Below are 24,212 nucleotides of genomic sequence, written 5' to 3'. Positions count from 1 at the left end.
AAAAACCCGGAATCTCAGACTACATGGAGAAGTGTAAGTCACGCCTCTCCTTGAACGTCTGTCTGCTCTGTTTATATGATATAAAACCTGGGTTCAAGATGAAACAGTATATCCCAGTCCTGTGATGGGTACAATAACACACAACCTGTCATTTTCAACGCAAAATCTCACCCCAGAGATCTCAAAACAGAGAAAGTGTGTGTGTAGAGAGAGTGTGAGTGTGTGTCCTGCCTCCGCTGACACGCCCGCTTCTTCACCCTCTTCGGCCATTATCTTCCAGGACTGAACCGCTAAAAAAGTGAGCGGTTGTTCCGTCCGCATTCAGACCCCTGCAGCGTATTGTGAGACTCACGACCTCATTACACGTGATATAAATTAATTATTAAAACTACATATATTCATTCATATTTAACAGTAACGGAGGAACGCCACCGGATGTAGCGAACGTAAAAGTACATTTCTGTATAAGTACGGCCAGTTAAACCTACTCTTGAAAGTGTATTTGTTTCCAAGTGAATGTAACAAAGGAAATGTAGCGCGTCACTACCCACCTCTGCTCAGTGGACATTCTCCAATGAAAATGTTTTCACGACCATATTTACACCATGGTCAAATTTGATTAAACGGTGTTGAGTCAGAAATGGTTAGTTTGATCCCGGGTGAGTGCATTCCTGTATAATATTCTGTGATTAATGATGAAAGTTTTGACTTCATGACCCTGGAGGTTTCAGCAGGTCATCTGTGGAAGATGCTTTACCTGTGATTTTTGACCCCTATCTACGTAGGTACAAATGGGGTTGTAGGCGCCTGTTCCACACACGTACAGGTGAGTCCGGTTCCATGGTTCAATCAGCCGGATGAAGTTTCCGCACTCGCCCTAAAAAAACATCAAATTCTGTTATGCAAATATTCTTCATAGTAACAAGGTGCTTTAATCGAACAAGTGCTAGCTCATTCAGGTTTTCAAAAACATTCAAAAGTGCAAAACTATGCATAAACACCATTTTTTTTTTCCCTCAGTGAAATCTGACTATAAAAGGCAATGTACGTTCAGAATACAACCTGATGTATTACTGATATGTTTTATGTTTTCTCTTGAAATGTTCGAAGCTTCTAAATGGCTCCTTTGGCCTTGTCTGAAAAACAGTTATGTTTAGTTTCTGTGTGGTCTTGGAAGTAGTGCCACAGTAATAATTCGCATCCATATTCAGTCCTGCTGTTATGTGAAAAAGAAACGCATTAAAGTAATAAGGAGAAGAAGATGACTGAGCAGGAATGACTATCAGTCTTACATTGATGTCCTTCCCTGACAGAACACACTCATTCTTCCTCAGAGGAGCCACAGGCCAGTGGATCTGAAAACAAGAAGGAGAAATAGATGAGTAAAGAAAAAGTAATAATAAGGTTTGACACTTAAATGTTAAACAGAGTTAAATAGTTTTATCGCAGTCAAGCATACAGGGTGATTCCACGATGATGGAACTCGCATTTAACCATTCAGATAATCCCGTTTTTACAAGGTTTCCTGGCTGCATTTTGTTCTTAAATGAATAACAGGACTGGAGAAAGAAAAAAAAAAAACTGAGTTGAGGACTGAGTTGAGTTTTTAAGCATAGAATTAACAAATACACAAAATGTAGTTGGACAGCATCCTTTCTAATGACATAAGTACATCATTAGAATGTCTCTATGTTTTCAAAAAAAAAAGTTTTGCAAATCAAGATAATGAATAGCTTTAAGTTTAATTGTTGAAAACTTATAAACTTGAATTCAATATCCAAAACTTGTCAAGACTATTGGGATTAAAGAGAAGAAACAAGTTCACATAACTTAATGGGGCTATCAGCTTTTACAGTGTACTTAACCTTCAATCTATAATTTGAGTAACAGGGTTTGCACATTCAAAGTGATCATGTCAGTCAGTATATCACAATAATGAAAATAAAGAAAAAAGAACGAGGGAACTTTTCTTCTTCGCATGAAAAGTCCCTGACTTACGGAATATTCCGAAATATTCACAGCGATGAATGGGTTCAGATCTCAGAGTTGAGTGAATGTTGTTGGACAAGACTAATATTGACATTGTTCATAAGGTATAATTGGATGATTGATGGGAAAAGATGTTTTAAGCATCAGCAGTTAGATTGATTCACATATTAATGCAAAAAAGAGAGTATTTTATTGATTATATTTTAAGATAGTTATAGAATTGTACAATAGGCACCCAGTCGTGGAACATACTTGTGTCTTTTGTTTTGTTGTTGTTGATTGAAAGAGCATTACAGCACAAAGACAAAGTTAGAGATGTAATAAAAGTGTGTTCCTGCTTACTATAAGAGGCTCTTTGTTGATGTCATTTAGGTCCAGGGAGAGGATGTAGTCTTTGCTGCCCACATACATGCGGTCATGATCCTCGTCCATGCGTAGGACCCTGTAGTCAGTGGAGTTGAGCAAGAAGGCGAAGTGATGTGCCGTGCCTGTAGACTTCAGTTCTGTGACACGAGAGGAAAAAGAAAAGCAAACACTGGCGTTCACGTGTGGTTCAACAGAAACTAGGAATAAAGCCAGTTGAGGCCTTTAGAGAGCCTTTTATTCTGAATAAATCTGTGTACGTGTGCAATCAAAGGATGTTGATGAACAATATGCATCTATAACTCCACAAACATCCATCATCACCTCAGAAATGACCGTTTACTGATAGATGTTCTTCATAATGACTAGTCTGTTTCATTTCTTTATGTCATTAGAAATAGAAAACTGAGCCAAGTACAAACCTCAGACATTCTGGACTCCTGCAATAAAACTATTTCTCTAAAACTGTCTATACCTGACTATTTTCCAATCCACACACCACTGGCAGCTGCGACTCCCTCCGGACCAACAACAAAGCCAAAATCCTCTGTTGTTATTATTATAACACTGCAATTGCAGCGCGGCCTTCTCAGTGGCTTTTCTTCATCACTGGGGATCCATGAAAAAGCACAAATCGCTAAATGCTGTAACCGCAAGTTTTGTATACAATAGTAATCTGGTAAGATGTGAGACGTCCTTGGTTTCAGTGTAAAAACTGTGAAATCTTTATGGCACTGCGGCTTTTGGAAAGATTAGATGAATTTCAGACAATAGCTAATCACTTGGGTGACTTGAGAACCTGCCAATAGAATACAATCCATCTATAATATTACGAGTGAAGAATTATACAGCAGGATCCAAAATATGAAGGTACCATCATGAACTTTTGATTTCTTTGTTAGCAAAACTAACTAACTAAATAAATAAATAATTCATATAAGACTACATATTGGCACCCTGTCCAGGGTGTACCCCACCTTGTGCCCGATGCTCCCTGGGATAGGCTCCAGGTTTCCTCGTGACCCTGAAAAGGATTAAGCGGTATAGAAGATGGATGGATGGATGGATGGATATAAGACTACATAACATTTTCACAAAAAAAAAAGATTTTTGTGGCGTCGAAGAGGGTACAAAGTGACGCACTAAAACTTTAGAACAATGGCAGCTCAGTGGTTGCGGTTCTGTGCTAGTAACTAGAAGGCTGTAAGTTCAAATCCATGGTTGGGGCCGTGAGCAAAACTCTTAAACCTTGACAGCTAATCAGACGCTATTCTAACACAAATGCAGGTTTGCTTGGATATAATTAATAGGTGAAACTGTTTGTAAGGTTTCAAATTGAGATTTAGTGATTAAATGAAATATTCAGCAATTCTACGAAATTGGATAGGAACTCCTGTACCCCTGCTCATTCATTACGCAATTATCCAATTATCAATCAGTCATGTGGCAGCAGTGCAATTTATAAAACCATTCAGTTACAGGTCGAGAGTTTCAGTTAATGTTCACATTAACACTAGAATGGGAAAAAATGTGATCTCACTGACTTTGACCATGGCATGGTTGTTGGTGCCAGAAAAAAAAAAAAGCATCTAGTGGGCAGCAGACAGAAATATTTTGTTGATGAGAGAAGTCAGAAGACAATGGCCAGACTTGTTCAAGCTGACAAGAAGGCTATGGCAACTCAATTAACCACTCTTTACAACCGCGATGAGCAGAAAAACATCTCAGTACACACAGCACGCTGAACCTTGAGGCGGTTGGGTTACAACAGCAGAAGACCACACCGGGTTCCACTCCTGTCAGCCAAGAACAGAAATCTGACGCTACAGTGAGCATACGCTTACAGACACTGGGCAGTTGAAGATGGATAAAACAGTGCCTGGTCTTTTTCCAATTTTAAACTGTCCAGTTTTGGTGAGCCTGTGCCCAGTGTAGTCTCAGATATCTGTTCTTGGCCCACAGAAGTGGAACCCAATGTGGTCTTTTACACTCAAAAGAATGACTGGATATTACTTTATTATTAATTTGACTTATTAGTAATAGATAAAAATAGATAAATCTCAGTTTAATACTTGAATCTGAAATAATAATGAACCCAGATTAAATGAAATAAAAACTAAATAAATGAATGCAGTAAAACATTTCTTGCATTGTGCTCTGACTTGGTGCACCTACTCTACAGTATGTACATAGTAACAGGCTATAGTGTTATGGCTGTAGTACAGTCTCATTTTGCTGTCTGTATATAGATAGATATAGTACAGGCTGGAGATCACTGAGTCCATTCTGGACTGCAACTCATTTGTGACCACAAGATCTTGCAGGGAGATGGTGTACAAAGAGAACGGAACGCTGTGGCTCATGTTACTGTAACCCGACATCATCTAACGTCTTGTGCTAGGTGGAAAACCCGATAAGGCAATCTGAAAGCAAGTTTGAGAAGATTTAGCTGTTGCATGACACACAGTTTCAATTCTGGGAAAGAATCCTGACAATTCATATCAGAGACTAATTGTACATTCAGGTTCAAGGCTCGACAGGCTCGGCTGATCCAGTCCAGAAACTAAAGAGAAATAACAAGCTAAGAATAATTACCCCTAAAAGCAACAATTCTCCTTGCCTATTTGGCATTTAAGGTTTCGTTCAAGAAACTGGTACGATAAACAAATCTCTAGTTATTTTAGCTGTTATATACACCAGGATTGTTTTTTTTTTCTGTTGCAAGAACTGTTTAATGTCATCAATCAAAAAAACAACAACAAAAAAAAACAACAGATACCACATCACAACTGTTTCTATTTTGACCACAGCAAATAGCAACCTTATGATTGAGTCTGCAACCCCCCTCAGTAAAAGTATTACAGATAATAGACTGCTGTGGTCTGAAAATCCGAAGATAATGGGAGATTTTTCAATTTCACGCCAATACAGAAACACCTTCAAGCAGTTTTTTTTTTTTTTTTAAAAAGTCTGTTACAAAAGGGAAAGCAGATCACTCAAGAGAAGTCAAATGTTCTTCAAAATACAACACAGAAATAGAGCCATAATGAAAGATGTTAAAAAAAAAAAAGAAAGAAAGAAAGAAGAATTATGTTTCATTAAGCTTATAATCAAGAATTAAGTTTATAGTTGTACTCAGCTTGTGTTTCAGGGTTTCATGGGAGTAGAATTGAATTAATAGACTAAATAATCATACCTTCCTCTAAATTCCATAATAATATGCCATTTCTTCACAACTATAAACTACCGCATAAACACATTTTGCAATTCTGGTATACTACCTTCACAAAACTCTACACACACACACACACACACACACCTGTAAACGCTCTAGCACGATTCTCATGTCTAACATTTATGAACGTTTGGGTCACCAATCAAAACTCAGTGTGTTAATGAAAGAGAAAAGAAAAAAAAAACACATCACCTGTGTAAACGCAACACGCCACAATTATCCAATCAGTTCTCTTTATAGTGTTATAGTGTTGTATAGTCACTCACTGCAATTTTCTCTATTGATCTTGTGCTGAAAAACACTGAGTAAGAATAAAGCAGATATATATATATATATATATATATATATATATATATATATATATATATATATATATATATATATATATATATATATGGCATGGAACTGGCAATGTGGGAAACACAGGTGTCTGTTATTGTAGTATATAGTTCCTTTTAAGACAGATTCTGAATGTGTGAAAGAGATGCATGTATGTACAAGTGAGAATCTATTGTATAGTATTTCTGCGCTTACTCCATGCTCATGAATTTCTGCGGAGAATAATAGAGCCTGGTGCAAATTCTGACTCTGTTGAATATGTGCATGTGAACGTGGCTGGCTTCAATCTACACAAAATGTGTGGCACAGGAAGGAACATTATAGAACAAAGAGCAACTGTGATAATGTCCTATCAACAGTCTGTAATGTCCCATCCATTGCCATGTTAAAAACTGGCCATGTGCAGTTTCCTTTCCCCCCCAAGAGACAGCACAACTCCCCACATAGCACTACCTATGGTGTTATATGAGATGAAGTCAACTTCTTCCATAGACAGGACATCCAAGAACAGTTCATCAACCATGCAGATCATATTTGTCCCCCTGCATTCACATTCCTCAATCCAAATGAATTTTTCTTTCAGCGTGGCAGTGGAATGCATATTATCTGAAGCAACATGAAGTGAGTCCTCATGAGGTGATGCAAGAAGCATGTGAATACATGGCATGGAGCTGGCAATGTGGGAAACACACGTGTCTGTTATTGAAGTACATACTGTATCTATATATTCCGTTTCATGTGTTTCATCTGGCGGTCTGGCCTGTTCAAAAATGAGGTCGACAAAATCAGTAGTGTCTGCCATGTCACACTAAAAATCAACTAAACTACTAACTAGCTACCTTACTGACACTGAAGAAGGTACCGACAGTTAAAAAGACCTACAAATAACGAAAACAAACAAAAAAATCCCCTGAAATGAATGCAAATAATCAAACATAACTTTATACTTACAATTTATTGACTATACTTACCAATTACAAAGATAAAATAACAAGCTATATTAGTTGTGTAAATCTGTTATGGATTAGACTACTAACCACTACTCGGAGCTCGGAACACTTTGTCTGACTGACACAGATATGTTTAATTGAATAAAAATTCCTTGGATTTATACAGTGCTTTTCTAGACACACAAGCGCTTTACATTGTATGGGGGAAAATCTCCTCAACCACTAGCAGTGTGTAGCATCCACCTGGATGATGCGACGGCAGCCATAGTGCTCCAGAACGCCCAGCACACACCAGCTATTAGTGCAGAGGAGACGAGAGTGATGTAGCCAATTCATGAATGGAGATTATTAGCGGGCCAAGATAGATAAGGGCCAATGGGGGAATTTCGCCATTATATCATACTCTTAACAAGTAGTGTCCTGGACTTTTTAATGACCACAGATAATCAGGACCTCGGTTTCAGGTCTCCTCTGAAAGACGGTGCTGTTTTTACAGCACAGTGTTCCCATCACTATACTGGGCATTAGAACCCACACAGACCACAGGGTGAGTGCCCCCTGCTGGCCTCCTTAATACCACATCCAGCAGCAACCTTAGTTTTCCCCAGGAGGTCTCCCATCCAGGTAATACCCAGGCTCAACGTTGCTTAGCTTCAGTAGGACACCAGGCAAGAGATGCAGGGCAATACGGCTCTGCCCATATTTAAGATGTTAGTCATGTTCTTTACATTTCAGTGATTGCCAGGCGGTTAAGAGATCTAACCAATATGGAGAAACTGTGAATCTGGGCGTGACAAGCGAATAGAGTGCACTGTCCAATAAACTTTTACGTATTTTTTCTATGCCTAAACCTTTGTTATTGTTCTTTTCCATGGTGATTTAATTTCAAAAGGAAAAGAAATTGGTTATTCAGTATCTGTTTTCTGTGTGTGTTGTTTGAGTTGGTACTCGGTGGTCTGTTTGTGTATTGTACATGTATGCTTGGTATATATGTCATTCTGACTAGATTATTTGGTTTTGAGGTGTGTATATGTGTGTGTTTGTCAGTAACATGTAAGTTTTCCTCTGGTTTAAGAGTTGTTGGTTCTAGGGATAGAGTACATGATCCTGAGATTTGGGAACTTGGTGTACTATTTTGAGAAACGTGTATCCAATTGGGGGGGGGGGGGGGGGGTACTACTTTTCTTATCAAAGCTTCTGTGTGTATATATATATATATATATATATATATATATATATATGTCAAGAAATTCCCTTAAAATGAAGGCTAAGCAGAAAACCAGGGGGAAAGGGTCTGCAATGCAAGAATAGATTATATTCAGCTACACCAGCATATAACACCACTAGCACAAGACAGGATCTTTACACATGGAGTCATTTAAAGTGCAGCAGCAGACACAAAACCCTCTTTTACCTGTGCGGGCATTTCAAGAGCATAGTTAAAATTCCTCCCGCTCTCATTTCAGCATTCCAATTAAAAACAAGGACATATTAAGCTTGCTCCAACAAGTCCAGTGCCATGAGTGTGTCATTACCAGTGCTAATAAATGCAATGCAGGACTTTTTGATTTGAAAATGTGCCGTTGATGGGTTGATGCAGTATTACATAGAAATTTTCAACACACCTCAGGCTAAGCAAAAATCTGCTGTTTAAGCCTTTATTTTGAGACTGCGTTACAATATCTTGAATATGTAGGCAAATGCAAAAACAAAACAAAAAAAAAATCAGGTATACAACTGACTAACTGTTGACAAATGATGCCAAGACTTGCACATAAATCTGGACTCACTCAATCTCTATATTTAATTATATATCTTAATAAAATACTGCTAAAAGCTATTTATTGTGGGGTTGATAATCGCACAGGCAATGTAATTACCATCAAATCTATAAAGCACAACGTCTACTACGAAGGTCAAGAGGAAAGACTTTTTTTTTGACAGAGAAGTCTGATAAAGGCTAGGACATTTGGAGGACACTGGAGCATCAGCTACACAAACACATACACACACTCACACGGTCTTCATTGCCCATAATCACCACAAGATTAGATCTTATCTCAGGCCTTCCATGGGCTGTCACTCAACTATGTATAATTGAAAGAGAAGTAGAGAGAAATGAAGAAGGAGAAAGTGAGGTTAAGGGAGAGTTTTAGTTTGTGTGTGTGTGTGTGTGTGTGTGTATTAGTACATGTTACACACTTGTTCTCCGATCTTCAAAGTAAACAGTCTATATGAGACATCGATTTTACCAGCCTTCATCCTTGACAAAGGATTAGCGCATCATCTTTATCGCTCCTTGATTTCTCCGCATGACAGGAGGGCCTGATTAAACCTGAGAAATTTAATCGAACAAGTTAGATAAAATGACTCCCCCCCCCCCCCACACTTCCCCCCCTTCCTCCTTCCTGTCCATTAAAGTGCACAGAGGAGAACTCGGAGCAAAGCAAACGGAATAGTTAAACAGACGTTTGCAGCTTGCATCAATAAATGTTTTATTTCATCATTTATTGAAAAAAGAATGAAAATTACATTAGGTTGCTGATTCACAATGGAAATCACCGTATATATAAACTATTCTCCTTTCAAATGAAACCAAAACATTCTGAATATTAAATCGTTTGCATGCTTGCAGCCTTGATTTTGCTTGATTTCGCCTTCATTTCCTAACAATTGTGGTGATTTCAAATGTTGACACTCATAAATAATACTATACAGGTATATGTACAATGTCTGATACCAACTAACATTTGATATTGACTTAATTACATCTTCATTAATGCCGTATACAAATAAAGAATGATGTAAATAATAACAGAAAAACAAACAGTACGGAACAAATACTTCATTTCATATTAAATGAAATAAAAAGAGAAAAGCTGGTTTATCCCTGCTGAACAAACAGCCCAACAAAGCAGACAGGGGATTAAAAGCAGGGAACGATAATACATTAAATATTGGTAGTGTGATGAAAGCGAATAAGCGAAAAAGAAAAGAAAAGAGTGAGAAGTGTGTGAACAGGTGCCCGAACATCTGTCCGTCCTCAGGGAGACAGAGAAAGCCACTGTTTGCTTTGGATCATGACTTCAGGGAGTGTGTGGTTCATAGTACTCACACTCACACTCACACACAGACACACACACAGCCACACTGTCTTAAGCAAATCCATGATCACACATTACTCCGACCTCTCTGATCCTTTATAATAGCTTCGAGCTCAAACAACAGCCCAAAGAGCAGATAAACATGGCACTAATTAGCTATAACTCCATTTGGCATGACGACCCAAAGTGCTCTGCAGCACCATAAAGAAGCTTATTGAAGTTGTCAAGTTATGTTATCACAAGATCAGGTCCAATAAAAAGCTGGAGTGACGTGTATTTATTTTTCATTAAGGTTTCATATGGTACCATTTTTATCCAGCTCCAAGAGTTACAGCTCCTGCCTTTAGACTTCAACGTTTCATCTTTAATGTGGCCAAGAACAACATCTTAATTTCTCTCTTCATATCGTTTAAGGTGTCAAATAAATCAAGTGTGGCGAACAGATGGATGGGTGGTGTTAGCTTCACCAATGGTTAAAGAATACTGTGTGTACTGTACAGTATGTGTGTGTAATTAGCCGAAAAAAAAAAAAAGGCTTCCTTTTAAAAGAGAAAGAAGGCTAAAATTTCAGTACAAAGCATTACAGCCTAAAAAGGCAGAACTGGCACAAAAATAAATAAATAAATAAATAAAAATAGGCAGGTGCATGAGTGTGTGCATATTAATTGGTTGAACTAAAGTAGGCATGGTTTGTATGTTGAGTAGCTCACATAAATCCATATAACTGTTACAGATAACAACCTTTTACAACATGAATCCCACTTGTATAAACCCAAAACACTGCAAAAAAAAAAAAAAATTCAGAAAAGGTATAAACATGAATTTGATCAGGTTGAGCTGGTGTTTAACCTCAGATGTTTTTGATGTGACTAGTCAGGAGTTTCCCGTGGCCATTTTGCTTCTCTCCATCCCTCGTCATCTCACCCACATCATCTAAGGTACCATTTTCATGCAGTAATGCACAAGAAATGGAAATGTGCTCTTATTGGCTAAAGGCTCGAGGTTACTACTCAGGACGTTGAGCTTTCAAGGCCAAGCACTGCCAAGCTGCCACTGTACGGCCCTTGAGCAAGGCCCTTAATCCTAGCTGTTCTAGGGGTGCTGTATCATGGTTGAACCTGTGCTCTGACACCACCCTGGGAAATGTGAAGAAATACTATAAATATTATAAATAATTATAGAAATATTCAATAAGGTCCAATGATGTATTGTAAAAATTTTGGGGGGAAATTGCAATTGCTCACTATTACAGACTGTTATGAGTATAAAGTAACTTTATTGTGCACATCAACGTGACCATCACAGTTACTGAGTACCAGATAAAAGAGCAAAAGCTTTCAACAAAACCTTGTTGCTTTTTTAGCTACCAGCAGCTGCTAAGCTCTTATTTTGACTTCCTAATGACGTGTGTGACCTACAGAATGAACTTACTGCCTAACGGTTAAGGCTCTGGGTTACTGATTAGAAGGTAGGGGGTTCAAGCCCAAGCACCACCAAGCTGCCACTGTTAGCTCCTTGAGCAAGACTGAACCCTCTGCCTACTCCAGGGGTGCCGTATCATGACCGACCCCAACTTCCTAATAAGCTGGGATATGTGAAGAAAAGAATTTCACTGTGCTATAATGTATATGTGACAAATAAAGGCTTCTTCTTCTTCTTAGCTAGCTAAAATATACGTGGGGTTGCTACATTGTAATCTCACAATGCATTGTGTGCACTGGACACTAAGCTGAATGTAGGAGGTTCTGTGCATCTCTGGGGCTGTTAGACACAACTAGCCTGCTATCTCTGGCTACTGGTTAGCTAAACTATAATGTAGAGGACAAAATCATAGTGCCTCTTCAATGTTTTTTTTTTATTTTTATAAAAGTTGAACTGTCTTCTCTGTTTATTTTGTTCTCTGGTCTTTCAGAAAATGTTTGGCATGAACCGGACAGTGTTAGCATGCTAGCTAAAACACAGGTCAGGCAAGCAGAGGGTCGGATGATTGAAATACAAAAATACGGAGAGACTCACCTACACCTCTCATTAGTTCTCCAGCTCAACAACTAAAAACAATTCAAAGGCCACGAGGATAAATGGGTTGACTAACAGTGATCATTCGCTAGCTTTCCCTCAAATCAAACAAAGGCTATAACTGTTCAGCAAGAAAAACACAGATCCCTTTTTCTATCATAGGACCATACTCGTTCACTTTCTCACTCATTGTCAGGTTAATGCAGAACAGCTAGGAAACATTATATCATATTATAAAGTCTGTTTTATTCCCCGATCGTTGTTTTATTATTCCATTCCATTTTTAACAACAAATCCAAAGCACTGTACTAAATTAGTTATAATGGTATAATACATCTACCCATATCTCAGGGTACAAACGATGTACCACTTCAGTGACAACTGATTTGATGGCCTGAAGGCTTTTTTTTTTTTTTTTTTTTTCCATCCTAGTATTTAATTTCCAGCCCACCTTATATCAACACTGCAACAGTGCAGTTTGAATGGGGACATCAACAAGGAGGGCTTCCTATTTCATATTATACCTTCTATTATCATTCACTGGCATGCAGTGGGCAAATCTTTCAGTCTGGGAGATAATTCACATCTCTGACCTGCTTGTACTTCTTGTAAATCAGGCTCATTTTCCCTTGTTTCCTCCTCTATGTCATACCTGCATAGTTGTTATTAAAAGGAATCCTTAAGGGTTATCATTCTTGGCTGAGACCGCTCTTTCTCTCCACCCGGCTCTGCATACCAGAACACAGATTGCAGGTAACACCAAGTTCTTTCTTTTGTAGCGCACTCTCATCTCTTTCATCATCTTGCTTTTTTTCCTCTGGAAAAGTGGAAGATAGCAGACATGAGTGTGAGGCGAAGTAGTATGAAGGCGGTGGGGATAAGATTTTGCTTGGCATGTTCCACTTTGAAATATGCCAGATTTAACTACAAATCAACAAAAACAAACCAATGCTGCCCTAGAAAGTGCCTCTCAAATTCTGCGGTTGTTGGTGCGGAAATTTGCCATCGTGTCTTTCAAATCCTAAATATATGTTGCTGATTATGGGTGTAATGATTGAAACATTTCGAGGCTATTAATTAATTTAAAAAAAAAAATCTACACAGATTGGTTTGGCGCAGAAAATTCTAGTTTACAACACCAGAGAAATATACTGCCATACTGGTCCTTAAAGTTGCCAGACTTTAGCAGTCATTAGTTTCAGAGATGAAGAGCAAATGAAGAGGAATTTGCTAAAAGAGCATATTATATAAGGTAAGATGACATGATTAACCAACACAGCAGTCAGAAGCAACATGAAACTACCCTAGAAAAAACGTTTGAGCCCAGTATCAGACTTGGGATTTTATGTAGATTTGAAATTATATTTCCCCAGTGCACTAACCCTCAAAAAAATAACGAATAAAACAAAATAAAATAAATCGTTATTTTTTCAACATTATTGTTTTGTGTCTGTTTTCAATGCTGTTTCAATTCGCCACTACAGCAGACACAAACTATTCTATGCATGTTTTCAGACATATCCATTTATCTTTTACTCTGGCCAGACCAGGATTTTGAATGGACTTTTTGGCCAGCATTATGTCCACTGATAGAAAGCAGTTATTGCTTGACAATGCCAAAACTTACATCAATGCAAATAGTTTTTTTTTTTTTACATTTTTTGAATGATGGCACCTGGCTGTTTATCATAGAAGCAAGACGTTGCAAGTTAAAAAGTGGGTCTTAATAGTGTTTAAGGATAACTGGATGCCTGAAAACAGTTTTGTGCACAGAAGATGCCAACAATGGCTTCAGTAGTGTTTACATTCTATCCAGAAAAAGAGGCCTATGCACTTTTATATATATAAAAAAAGTAGCTATACGCACAATAAACGATCATGTTGACTATCAATGGAGCCCTAATCTCAGATCATGTCAACTCTGTGAACAAGAGAAAAGCAAAAGTTTTTGGTATACGGTACACCTTCTGATCTTAACTCAAGGTGCTATGGACAACCATCTCACCCAACCACCAGTGGTTAAATTATTTAGCAAGAGCAAGGTCCAAGGGTCAAAGGTTTAAACAGAAACCACAAACCACTAGCAATAAAATTCAGCTCAGACGGCCCTGCTTGGATTGTGGAGGTGCTGTCCAAACCCCTCCTGAATGCTCAATGTACACCCTACTTGACCCCTGTCAACTGGAAACAAAGAAAGGATCACCGCCTGTTAGTCAGAGTGCAGCACAGCCCTGCAGTCAAGTCTAATATCATCTGACAGGCCAAAGACATGCACTTTACAATGGCAGCTGGGTGCATATGGGCTTTCAAGTAGCAGGTGAGGGTCCACTTGTTCACAAAGTGGCCTTTATGCTCCCTGACTTGGCCTATTCTTAAGGGTGCTTATGGTCTCTTTGCTGTTTGGTGGTAATCTTTCAATTGAACTTGAGTATATAAGAATTACGATTTGACCAATTCAAAATTCCTTGCATTCCTATGGATACTAGAGATGCACCGATGCATCGGCCAATAATCGGTATCGGCCGATAAAGGCCATTTTTCACTTCTCAGAGGCCGGGAAAACACTGACTTCGTACTGTCTGTAAAGATGACAAAACTGCAGTTTGTAAGCTCTATAAGGTCTGCACTGCTAAAATTTGACACCGGACGCGGGAGTTTCGGCGTCGAGCCAAATTTTTCTTGCCGCGCTGCTCGAGCTTCTCGCGCTGAATCAAAGCGAAAGATTTAAATGAAGATGAGTTCACAAAAAAAGTATATATCGCACAGAAAAATATATTTTCAGAGTAGTATATTTCATATCCAGTTAACGTTATTATATAAAAAGTTGATATTATATATGACCAGTTTGATGATCAGGGATGAAGTAGAAATGCTTTTGTTTGTGGAGAGCGAATGTCAGACTAACAGGAGTTTTTTTTAGAATCCAGTCAATTCATTCATGTTAATATGAATCAATAACATTCAATAAGTTAATAATCTTACTTTAATCTTCAGAATTGAGTTCATGTGCTGATGTTAATCAGAGTAATGTGTTTTCTGTTGATGAGACCAGTTACTGTGAATCTTGTTCAAAACGAGAGAATAAAGTTTTTACTTGCGTTTCATTCAGAATTATGGAATTAATTAATATTCATTTAAAAGATGGAATAAAAGGCAGAATTATCTGTATCGGTTATCGGTATCGGCCGATATCACTCTGAATAATCCGGTTATCGATATCAGCTGAGGAATTTAGTATCGGTGCACCTCTACTGGTTATGGTTAAACTGAACTAAAATGATATGCCGAAAATTCCCGCACTGTTCACATAACTGAACCATATGGTAGGTTAAAGAGGTTAAAAAGTGGGATTTCTGCTGATGGCTATTGTAAAACAATTATACTTACAGCAGAATAAAAATGGATGAGCAATTGTCCGGCCGTATTCAAAAGCAGAGTGAAAACTCTCAATGACACAGCATGCATAGCACCACAATGCATCAGGAACACATCTGTCTTTTTCACTCCCTCTCTCTTGTTGGTTTGCACGCACGCGCACGCACACGCACTCCCTAGAGAAAGAGACACGAGACAGAAGAGCGTTCTTCCTCATGGGAAGTGTGAGCCAAGATGCACATTAACCACAAGCAGTTCGGTATCATAGTAAAAGAAATCTCACCCGAGTTTATTCTGAAAGCACTAATGCTAAAAATGTGTTACCGGATTCATTTGAATATAGCGTGGATACAAATATGGAAATACAGGGTGTCCCCAAAGTCTCCACGCTGTACACAGTGGAAATTAACACTTTAAAAAATCTGTTTATACATATTATATAGATATATATTAGAAAAAAGAAGAACGTATTGAAATCATTCTCATGGCAAGATCGGGACGCTGTTGCAAGCACATTGCTTTCCATCCACACTGGAAGTGTTGCAGACCGACCAAGAAGTGGACGTCCACGAACATCCACTGACGAAGGCATAACCGAAGCGGTGCTGGAATGCATACAGTCCTTTGTGTATGGGGACTTTTAGGACACCATGTACATAAATGTCATTTGTGTTTCTTCTCAGAAATTGCCAATTATACAAAAATCAGTAACAGGTCCTACTCTTCCAAAGACAGACACTTCTTAAACACCTTGGGGCAAGCATAAATATCTCTTTCTAAGCGAGCAGGAATATCGCAATAATATTTTTAGAACAGTTCCCAAGGTCCTGTCAATCAAATAACTACATATATTTATTTCTTTATGTAGCCTAAGTATTTAATGATTTTACTATAGCTTTCTTCAATAGCCTTATGGTAAGCCAAAATATTCCATAATCAAGGACAGTCCCCGTGCATTATTTTTGTAAAACAAATAAATACATTTTAAAAAAATAAACCAAAAAGACAACTAAAACACAGAACATATTTCATATTTCTTTTCATCATGAGAGTGGACTAGTTTTGCAGGCACATACTTTCCATGCACAGGCTAGTCATAGAAAAAACAAACAAACAAAACAAACCTAGGACTAGTCATAAATTAGTCTTGTGCAATATTGATTTTTCCTTGTTCATGATTTACCTTTAAAAAAACACACAATAAATGACAGACAGGAGTTTAAAGAGAGTAGAAGAGGGTCTAATCATAATACCAGCTGTGCAGTTAGAACTGTTTGCAGCAACGGCAATCACAAGAGCGAATCTCTTTCTAATATTCATCGCCTTCAGCAAAGGTTTGTAAAGTATTAGATATGACACGTCAGTGTAGGCGTATGTAATCTTTTTATGTCAAAAACCTTTTTCTCTGTTGGGCAGGGGCATCCCTAATAAATCTAGTCAACTGATTTTAACTCTATAATTATAAGCGAAGCAGAACACACATTGATAGATTTGATTTCACATTAAGTTACTTAAAACATTTCCCTTGACAGAAATCAAGGTCCCAAGAGTCCCGAGAGCCCCGACAGCATGTGAGATGGGGGAGCTCTAAACAACTGCGCATTCCAGATTCATATGTCTAATACTAGCATATATTGATGTTAAATTGCAAAGCTCTTGCACAGGTTGGCAGGTCTGGTAATATAATATAATTGGAGTAAATGTCACTAGGTATTATGGCAGTGTAATATCATGTAGAGACGATTAAATTGTTATATTGCACAAGCCTTTGTAATATTTGGGTTGGGATGTTTGCTGATGCGTTGCTTAATGAGGAAAGGGTCGACAGATGCTAGCCAGAATGGCATGCATAATCACACAGGCTTTGAAATACTAATACAATTATTACTACTATTACTACTACTACTACTACTACTACTAATACTATTACTACTAATAATAATCATAATAATAATAATAATAATAATAATAATAATAAACACCCCTGAAATCTGAAAGTATTTTTCAGCACCCTTACAATGCCATATATTTAAAACAAAGATCAGGAACAAGCACTGAACACACAGCTGATGAATGAGGTTCCAGTGACCTAATGAATTTATCATGGACTTTCAGAGAGGCCAGCAATTATACAGTCCCATACATCCTTGTTCCAAAACAAATGGGTGTCCCATATGGTCGATGGAAGCAGGCTGGCACTGCATGTGCTGAGAAAATTGATCTCCTAGAAAAGCAACTCAATTCTCAGATGTAAAAGCATCATTAAGCAGCCCATTGGATTATGTTGTACAGTAACCAACTCAAACCAGAACGCTGAAATCTAACACATTTGCAAAACCCATTCCACAAATCTTTGTTAATTTACAAGAATGAAAAAAAACCCCACCGATAATAATGACTTATTCAGCATTCCATGCTTAAGTGGTTGGCTAGACTTCTGTGTTTACTTCTACAACACCCAGTGCTCAAATTTGACAGAAAGGCCAAAAGATTACCGCCCCCTGGCAACTCATGGTGACTAATAAGGTAACAGAACCCCCTTTAGACAGTGTGCGAGGGCTCTTACACATTGTCTCATTGGCCCTGTTCACACTTCATATTAACATTCATCTCAGGTAATAGGATCGTAAGTGAACAGTGCTAAATACAGATCTGAATGGAGTCAGATATATCTTGTGATCCGATCATCCAGACCGCAGGCAGAGGTGGTCTGGGAAGCATGTGGCCGCATTACATCTGTAGTGTGAACAGAAATGCATCCTGATGTGTCCCGACAACATCAAAATGAAGCCTAGTCCCCAGTGATGCCATGCCAATTTTTGCACCTTGAACCAAAATCCCATTTTAACAACAGTGCTTCATTGAGAAATTCTATATCGAATATTTTTAAATCATTTTGCAATGATGGTCTTGATGGTGGACTTTAGTGTGTAGGTTTAAGGGGAAGACGTTGAGTTTGGCAGAGTGTATATTAAAATGTTAGATGGATTTGTTGGACAGAATTTCTATATTAAAGCTGCCGTGCGCACATTTTATTTAATGAACTGACATCTTGTGGCTAAACAAAAACACTTTGAGTTTACATTTGGTATGGCTAGTGTTTTTGGGTTTTGTTTTCAAGTGACATTTGGCTGTTTCTGGAAGATTTGGCAAACTTCCTACTGAGGAAATGCGACCATAAGTGGACAATGAAGACAAATTTGAGACCCATGAATAGCCATTTGTCTTGGCTGTCCATGTATGATCGGATCACCTGAGACGGTTGTTTATTTCAGGGTTGAAAAAGGCAGTTTGATTGTCAAGAGGGCAATCAAGTGGCTTTTAACCCACAAGTTTTTGCAGAAATGCAAAAGGTATACAGCAGAACTTTTGCCACCATAAATAGACCACAATTACACTTTAATGCTTTAGCCAAAAGATTACAAATGCAGAGGACTTTGATAAACAATCCTAATAAGAATCAGAAATGGAATATAAAATACACTGTAGTTCCATCCATCTTCTAAACCGCTTATCCTTCCTTCAGGGTCACGGGCAACCTGGAGCCAATCCTAGAAAGCATCAGGCCTGGACAGGGTGCCAATCCATCGCAGGGCACAATCACACACCCATTCATACACTACGGACACTTTAGACACACCAATCAGCCAACCATGCATGTGTTTGTACTGGGGGAGGAAACCGGAGTACCCGGAGGAAACCCCCGCAGCACGGGGAGAACATGCAAACTCCACACACACAGGGCCACGGTGTAATCGAACCCCCGACCCTGACCCCCGACGTGTGAGGCGGACGTGCTAACCACTAAGCCACCGTGCGCCATACACTGTAGATGTAATTTTGTAGTTTGGGGCTACTGTACTTTACAGGTATCTGATCATAATAGCGGTTACCATGTACTCTTTCCAAATTCATTTAAAAACATAAAAAAATAATAGAACTTATAAAATGGAACAAAAAGCACATTACACAATACAAAAATAAGACTGGTTTAGATTAGGATTTTTTTCTTTCTAGTGTAGCCTATTCTGAATTTACTGTGTTTTATCATGCCCTGAATCCTATACTTGTGTAATACGCGTAACGATGTGATATATCTGACTCACCAAATAAACTCAACTCGCGTCCATCAGCTAAATTAAGTAAAATCAAATGAAATTAGCTGCAGTCAATTAGGTGATTAGTTTGTGGGTTCAGCATAATGGAGAGCGTATTCAAGAACAGCGAGCAAAAAGTACATTCTAAAAATTCAGATCGTTAACCAAGCACGTTCAGAAACCCGTTCTCTTTTTCACTCGATGGCTTCATTAACTACGATTTATTGCCGTGCATAGTCTATTGCAAATGGCCCAATGTGTTGTTTCAATGGACCTACTGATTCATCCATGTTGAAGAGAATTATCTACAAAGCAGCCATGAAATTGTATAATAGGATTTCCACTTGCTCAGAATGCTAACTGAATTCATGTGCCAAGTGAAACAAATTCGCCAAAAGATAGAGCCAGAATTGAGCAAACGGAGTAAATGGCATTATGGTAATACAGCACTTTATAATAGGAGAAATAATTAAAGTAATTACTACAGCATGATTTTAATAACATAAACCAGTACAAAAATGATCTATATCTGATGATAGAGACATCAGACATCAGTCATGCTTAGTTCACTGAAGTTATGAATGAGGATAGCATCAGTGCAAGCATCTGCATGGCGAAAGACTTTCACACATTTTTGTGGATGCATATAAACAGTGGGACAGTATGCATATGACAATCTTATACACCCTATTAAAATCTGTGTAGATGTAGAAATTCTGGGGTCTTTTCCCTCTCTGTATTTTACTCTATAAATATATGAAGTATTTGATAATAATAAAATGAGTATAATTTGAGAGGTCCTAAACACAATACCCAGTCATACTGGTATACAATCACACCCTTTCTTAGAAACCTCCACATTGTGTCCATTCTTCCTGAACAAATAAATCTGTACCACTTTGCTTACTTGGCCAAATGATATTTCAAGTGTTTGAAACCTATACATTTTAAAAACTCCAGTAAAGTTTGTAGCACAAATTCAATATTATAGACCTACATAATAAAAGGTCAATTGTAACAGACTCCATCATTAAATTTTGCATCGTCAATCATACCGATTCTCTTCTGATCCCGGCTTCGTTCCTATCCCTTTCGCTGTTTCACTGCTTCTCGAAAGGCATCTGTTACTCTCTTGTGCCTTTCTACACGGTATCTATCCATTATATTATCTCTCTTGAGGTTCAATTTCCCACAAGGACTAATGTGACACAGCCTCATGATTCAAAGTGAAAAGTGCTGCTCTCGAAAACCCATCATTATACCTTTACCCTACCTTCATGCCTACAACCTAAAAATGTCTGGAAGAAGAATGGATTTTAAACTCCGTGTCACTTGTTACTTTCCGTTTCTACAGGACAACCTTCCAGACGTCCTCCAGATGACTCCTTTGTTCCAACAGGCTTGTTTTTAATACACTTTTCAGAAGAGTATCTGTGTCTGCTGTGTTCTTCAACCTTAAATGACTTTAGCATAAAAGCAATACACACTAATCTTACACTTCGTTTCTTCAGAACGTCATCAGCACATTTATAGGACCTTTATATCGTTCACTGTCTAACTAATCATTACCTCACAGTGTTTTGGTTTTGATAGCTGGCTGTTCAGGATTTCTTAAAACCCAAGACTGTGGTTCCTCATATAATCATGCATGAAATTTTGAGTGACAGTGTTTTTTTCATTAAAAGTGAATTTCCTGAGTAACTATAGCCGGTCCTGCTGCACAGAAACAAAATATAATCCTGTCATCTCTCTCTCTCTCTCTCTCTCTGTGCGTGTGTGTGTGTGTGTGTGTGTGGAAACCTGACCTCAAAAGTGTAGAAGCATGTTGCAGTGCTTTTATTCGTATTATGTAAAGTTCATAAAGACCATCAGAAGGACGCCATTACCAGTTGTAATGTTTGGACTTTATTATGGAAAGGAGATGAAATTGCCAGACACACTCTGCAGGCAGGGATGGAGAGGCAGTGACAAGTGTGTGAGACTGGGAGGGAGAAAGACGAGCTACAGTAGAACAACGAGTGACTCGGAATGTGTGCCAAAGAAGACCACCTTGCAAATATCCTAGCACACTTCCACAAATGAGGGTGACATCATGTTTACACAGAACAAGAGAAAGCCAATATCGTCCCTGGCCATTATAGAAGACACCCATTATTTTATCCTCACCACTCACACACTCGTACACACACTCCCACGTGGCTCACAAAGAATAAACACGGCATTCACACTTAGTTGAGAGCGTCCCTAGAGACTGGAGCTCAATCTGGCCTAACCACAGGCCCCGTTTTCCCATAGACAGGCTGCCTGAGCTCCAGCCCACATGTGGCGCTCCACGCTAGCTCACATTTCTCCTCACGCAGATGCGCAGCTGCTGAATTGAAGTGCACCATCTGGACAGCATCAGGGATATTACCTGGGAGATGCATCGAAATACATATACAATAGACGCATGCACATACAAACCTACATGGACTTCTCTTCAGGTTTATGCCAGCACACACTCCGTCAGAGGTTACACACGTGCATAAATACTTAGGTACACATATAGACAGGTTAATAAAAGCACTGTCTCACATTTTCATGTCCAAAACGTCTGTATGAAAATAAACGCTCAAATTCGCCACTATAATGTTCCAGTTCGTGTGATGTGTTTTTTCCCCACCAGTTATTTCTTTCCTCTTTTGTTTTTTTTTTTGTCCATTCTGTATTATTTCCACACTACATGTATGCTCATTAATGTTCACAGTCAAACAGCTTGCTGAGCTATCTCCCTCTCTCTCACTCTCTGTCTCTCCTCCCTGTGAATCACTCCTCCCTTCTTTGGTATCAGAGCTCTGATTAGAAGAGTCTGTCTCATCCGTCACTCAGTGATTGCTGATTATTGTGTAGTTCCAAGAGCCCTGGTTATTGCCTCCAATAGTCTTAACACTGTGCACCTCACCACTGTAATGATAACCTACACTCCATTAGCGTTTGCTCATTTCTGTCTCCCTGTTGTATAATTTTTCTCTTCATTATCTTGCCTACCACTTCCCTCTCTGTCAAATGAATTCCACATAGTGGGACGGAAAGACAGATTTTTCCTTTTCCCATCCTTTACCCCCTGCTGTTAGCTAGCACTTAGTTATCTTCCTTCGGCTCTGGGATTGGTCAACACCCCCTCCTTCTCTTGCACGTAATAATGTTTTCGGTCTAGTGGCACGGATCATTGGCCGAGCCGCTGCACTGCTACGGTAACAGCATCCAGTGTTGACTGACAGATGGTAATAAATGGTGGCAGCCAAAAACAACATACACAGAGAGGCGCCCTTGACCCCACCACCCCCCAGTCTCAGGACCAAGGTCAAGCTCAGTCTTCTGACCTCCACGCTATGACTCCTACAACCATGCAACACGTCAAGAGGCCCCCGTGATGACAGATTATGTGTAAAATTTGCTTGATGTTTGCAGTAATGCGTATAGTTGTCTTCCTGCTGCTAAAAAATTTGATGTACGACTGTATGGAAATGTAAATATTCACGAACTGTCAATGTGTTAAAAAGTAGTGACAGAGATCAAGATATTCACTATTTGTGTTTATAAGACACACTTGGAAATGTATTATGAATAGAACGATCAAGGACACAGACACACACGCAAAATGTTTGCCACTTACATATATCAACAGCCACACACACACACACACACTTTTTTTTTATTGGACTGAATTTTCAATCAGCACCATCATATTCTACTCTGGTTCTTTATTTTAGTTCCACACAAAAGGTTCCACACAAAGGTCCTTGATAGCTTAGGCACAGTGGTTTAGGCCTGGGCTCCCTATGCATCTGCTTTGTGCCAATTCCTTTTGTGAACCTGGCTTACAAACAAACCTTGCAGTTGAATGTGGGTGAGTTTGATTGAATTGCAATGTGCTGGACCCCACAGCTCTCCTATTTTTATACCAAAAAGAAAAGGCTACAATGGGGAAAGTCAAGACAATTTCACAATTGTTGACATAGAAATTCAGGGGAGCCGAGAATGAAACGTTGAGTAAAAGCAGAATGGCCGTCTGGGAAACTTTATCTGACTGGTATTAAAAAAAAAGCTAGGATGTGGAAAAAAAAAAAAAAAAACATATGATCCTCAACTGTGGGAAATATTTCCCTAATCTGACCAGCAATTGGATGAGAAACATGGAGGGCTCGAGTCATTTAAATGCCTAATAAAAGTAGCGGAAAGTAGTACAAGGAAAAATGCACATGGCTCCATTTTCACATTTTGTCTGACGTGATACCATCTGGATACGAAATGCCGTCATCATGAAAGAGCCATCTTTCAACACACTCAAACACACAGATACACACATCCCCACATACATGGAGGCTTTTTTTTTGTTTTCTCTGACTGTTGCCTTATCATTTTTTTCACGTCTTCCTGCATTAATCACAGCTATACGAAACGACAGAAAACATCTGTCTGTTAACCTAGATAACCTATGCAAGACTGTTGAAAATCCACTATGGACACAAAGAATGTGGGAAAGCAAGCAACTATGAAAACTTGTGTATTTCCAATGCGACCCCCCCCCCCCCCCCCCCTCCCAGAAACTTCAATAATATATACTTATAAATATGTATGATACGCATATTTGTGTGTATTTGTATTTTTGAGGAGTCCAAATAAATACTACCTGCTTGAAATGAGAGCATTTTGTTAAGGTTGGGATTTAGGTGGAGTATTACTGTAGAGTAGAGGATAGAAT

At 38.7% G+C, this 24,212-nt stretch overlaps 1 protein-coding gene across 2 annotated transcripts in view; it reads right to left on the bottom strand.

Moving 5' to 3' along the window:
• Positions 1-24,212, bottom strand: part of sema3fa (sema domain, immunoglobulin domain (Ig), short basic domain, secreted, (semaphorin) 3Fa) — a 59,036-nt gene that overhangs the window by 23,601 nt on the left and 11,223 nt on the right. For both annotated transcript variants that reach the window (XM_017480288.3, XM_017480290.3), the window contains exons 3-5: positions 2,332-2,492; positions 1,293-1,355; positions 758-877 (exon numbers count right to left, since the gene is read on the bottom strand). In XM_017480288.3, coding sequence (XP_017335777.1) covers positions 758-877; positions 1,293-1,355; positions 2,332-2,492 — 344 coding nt within the window. The remainder of the gene's footprint in view (positions 1-757; positions 878-1,292; positions 1,356-2,331; positions 2,493-24,212) is intronic.

The sequence above is a fragment of the Ictalurus punctatus genome, chromosome 11 (genome assembly GCF_001660625.3).
Source record: "Ictalurus punctatus breed USDA103 chromosome 11, Coco_2.0, whole genome shotgun sequence".
Classification (NCBI taxonomy): domain Eukaryota; kingdom Metazoa; phylum Chordata; class Actinopteri; order Siluriformes; family Ictaluridae; genus Ictalurus; species Ictalurus punctatus.
The sequence above is the reverse complement of the archived record's forward strand: the minus strand, read 5'-3'. Positions and strand labels throughout refer to the sequence as shown.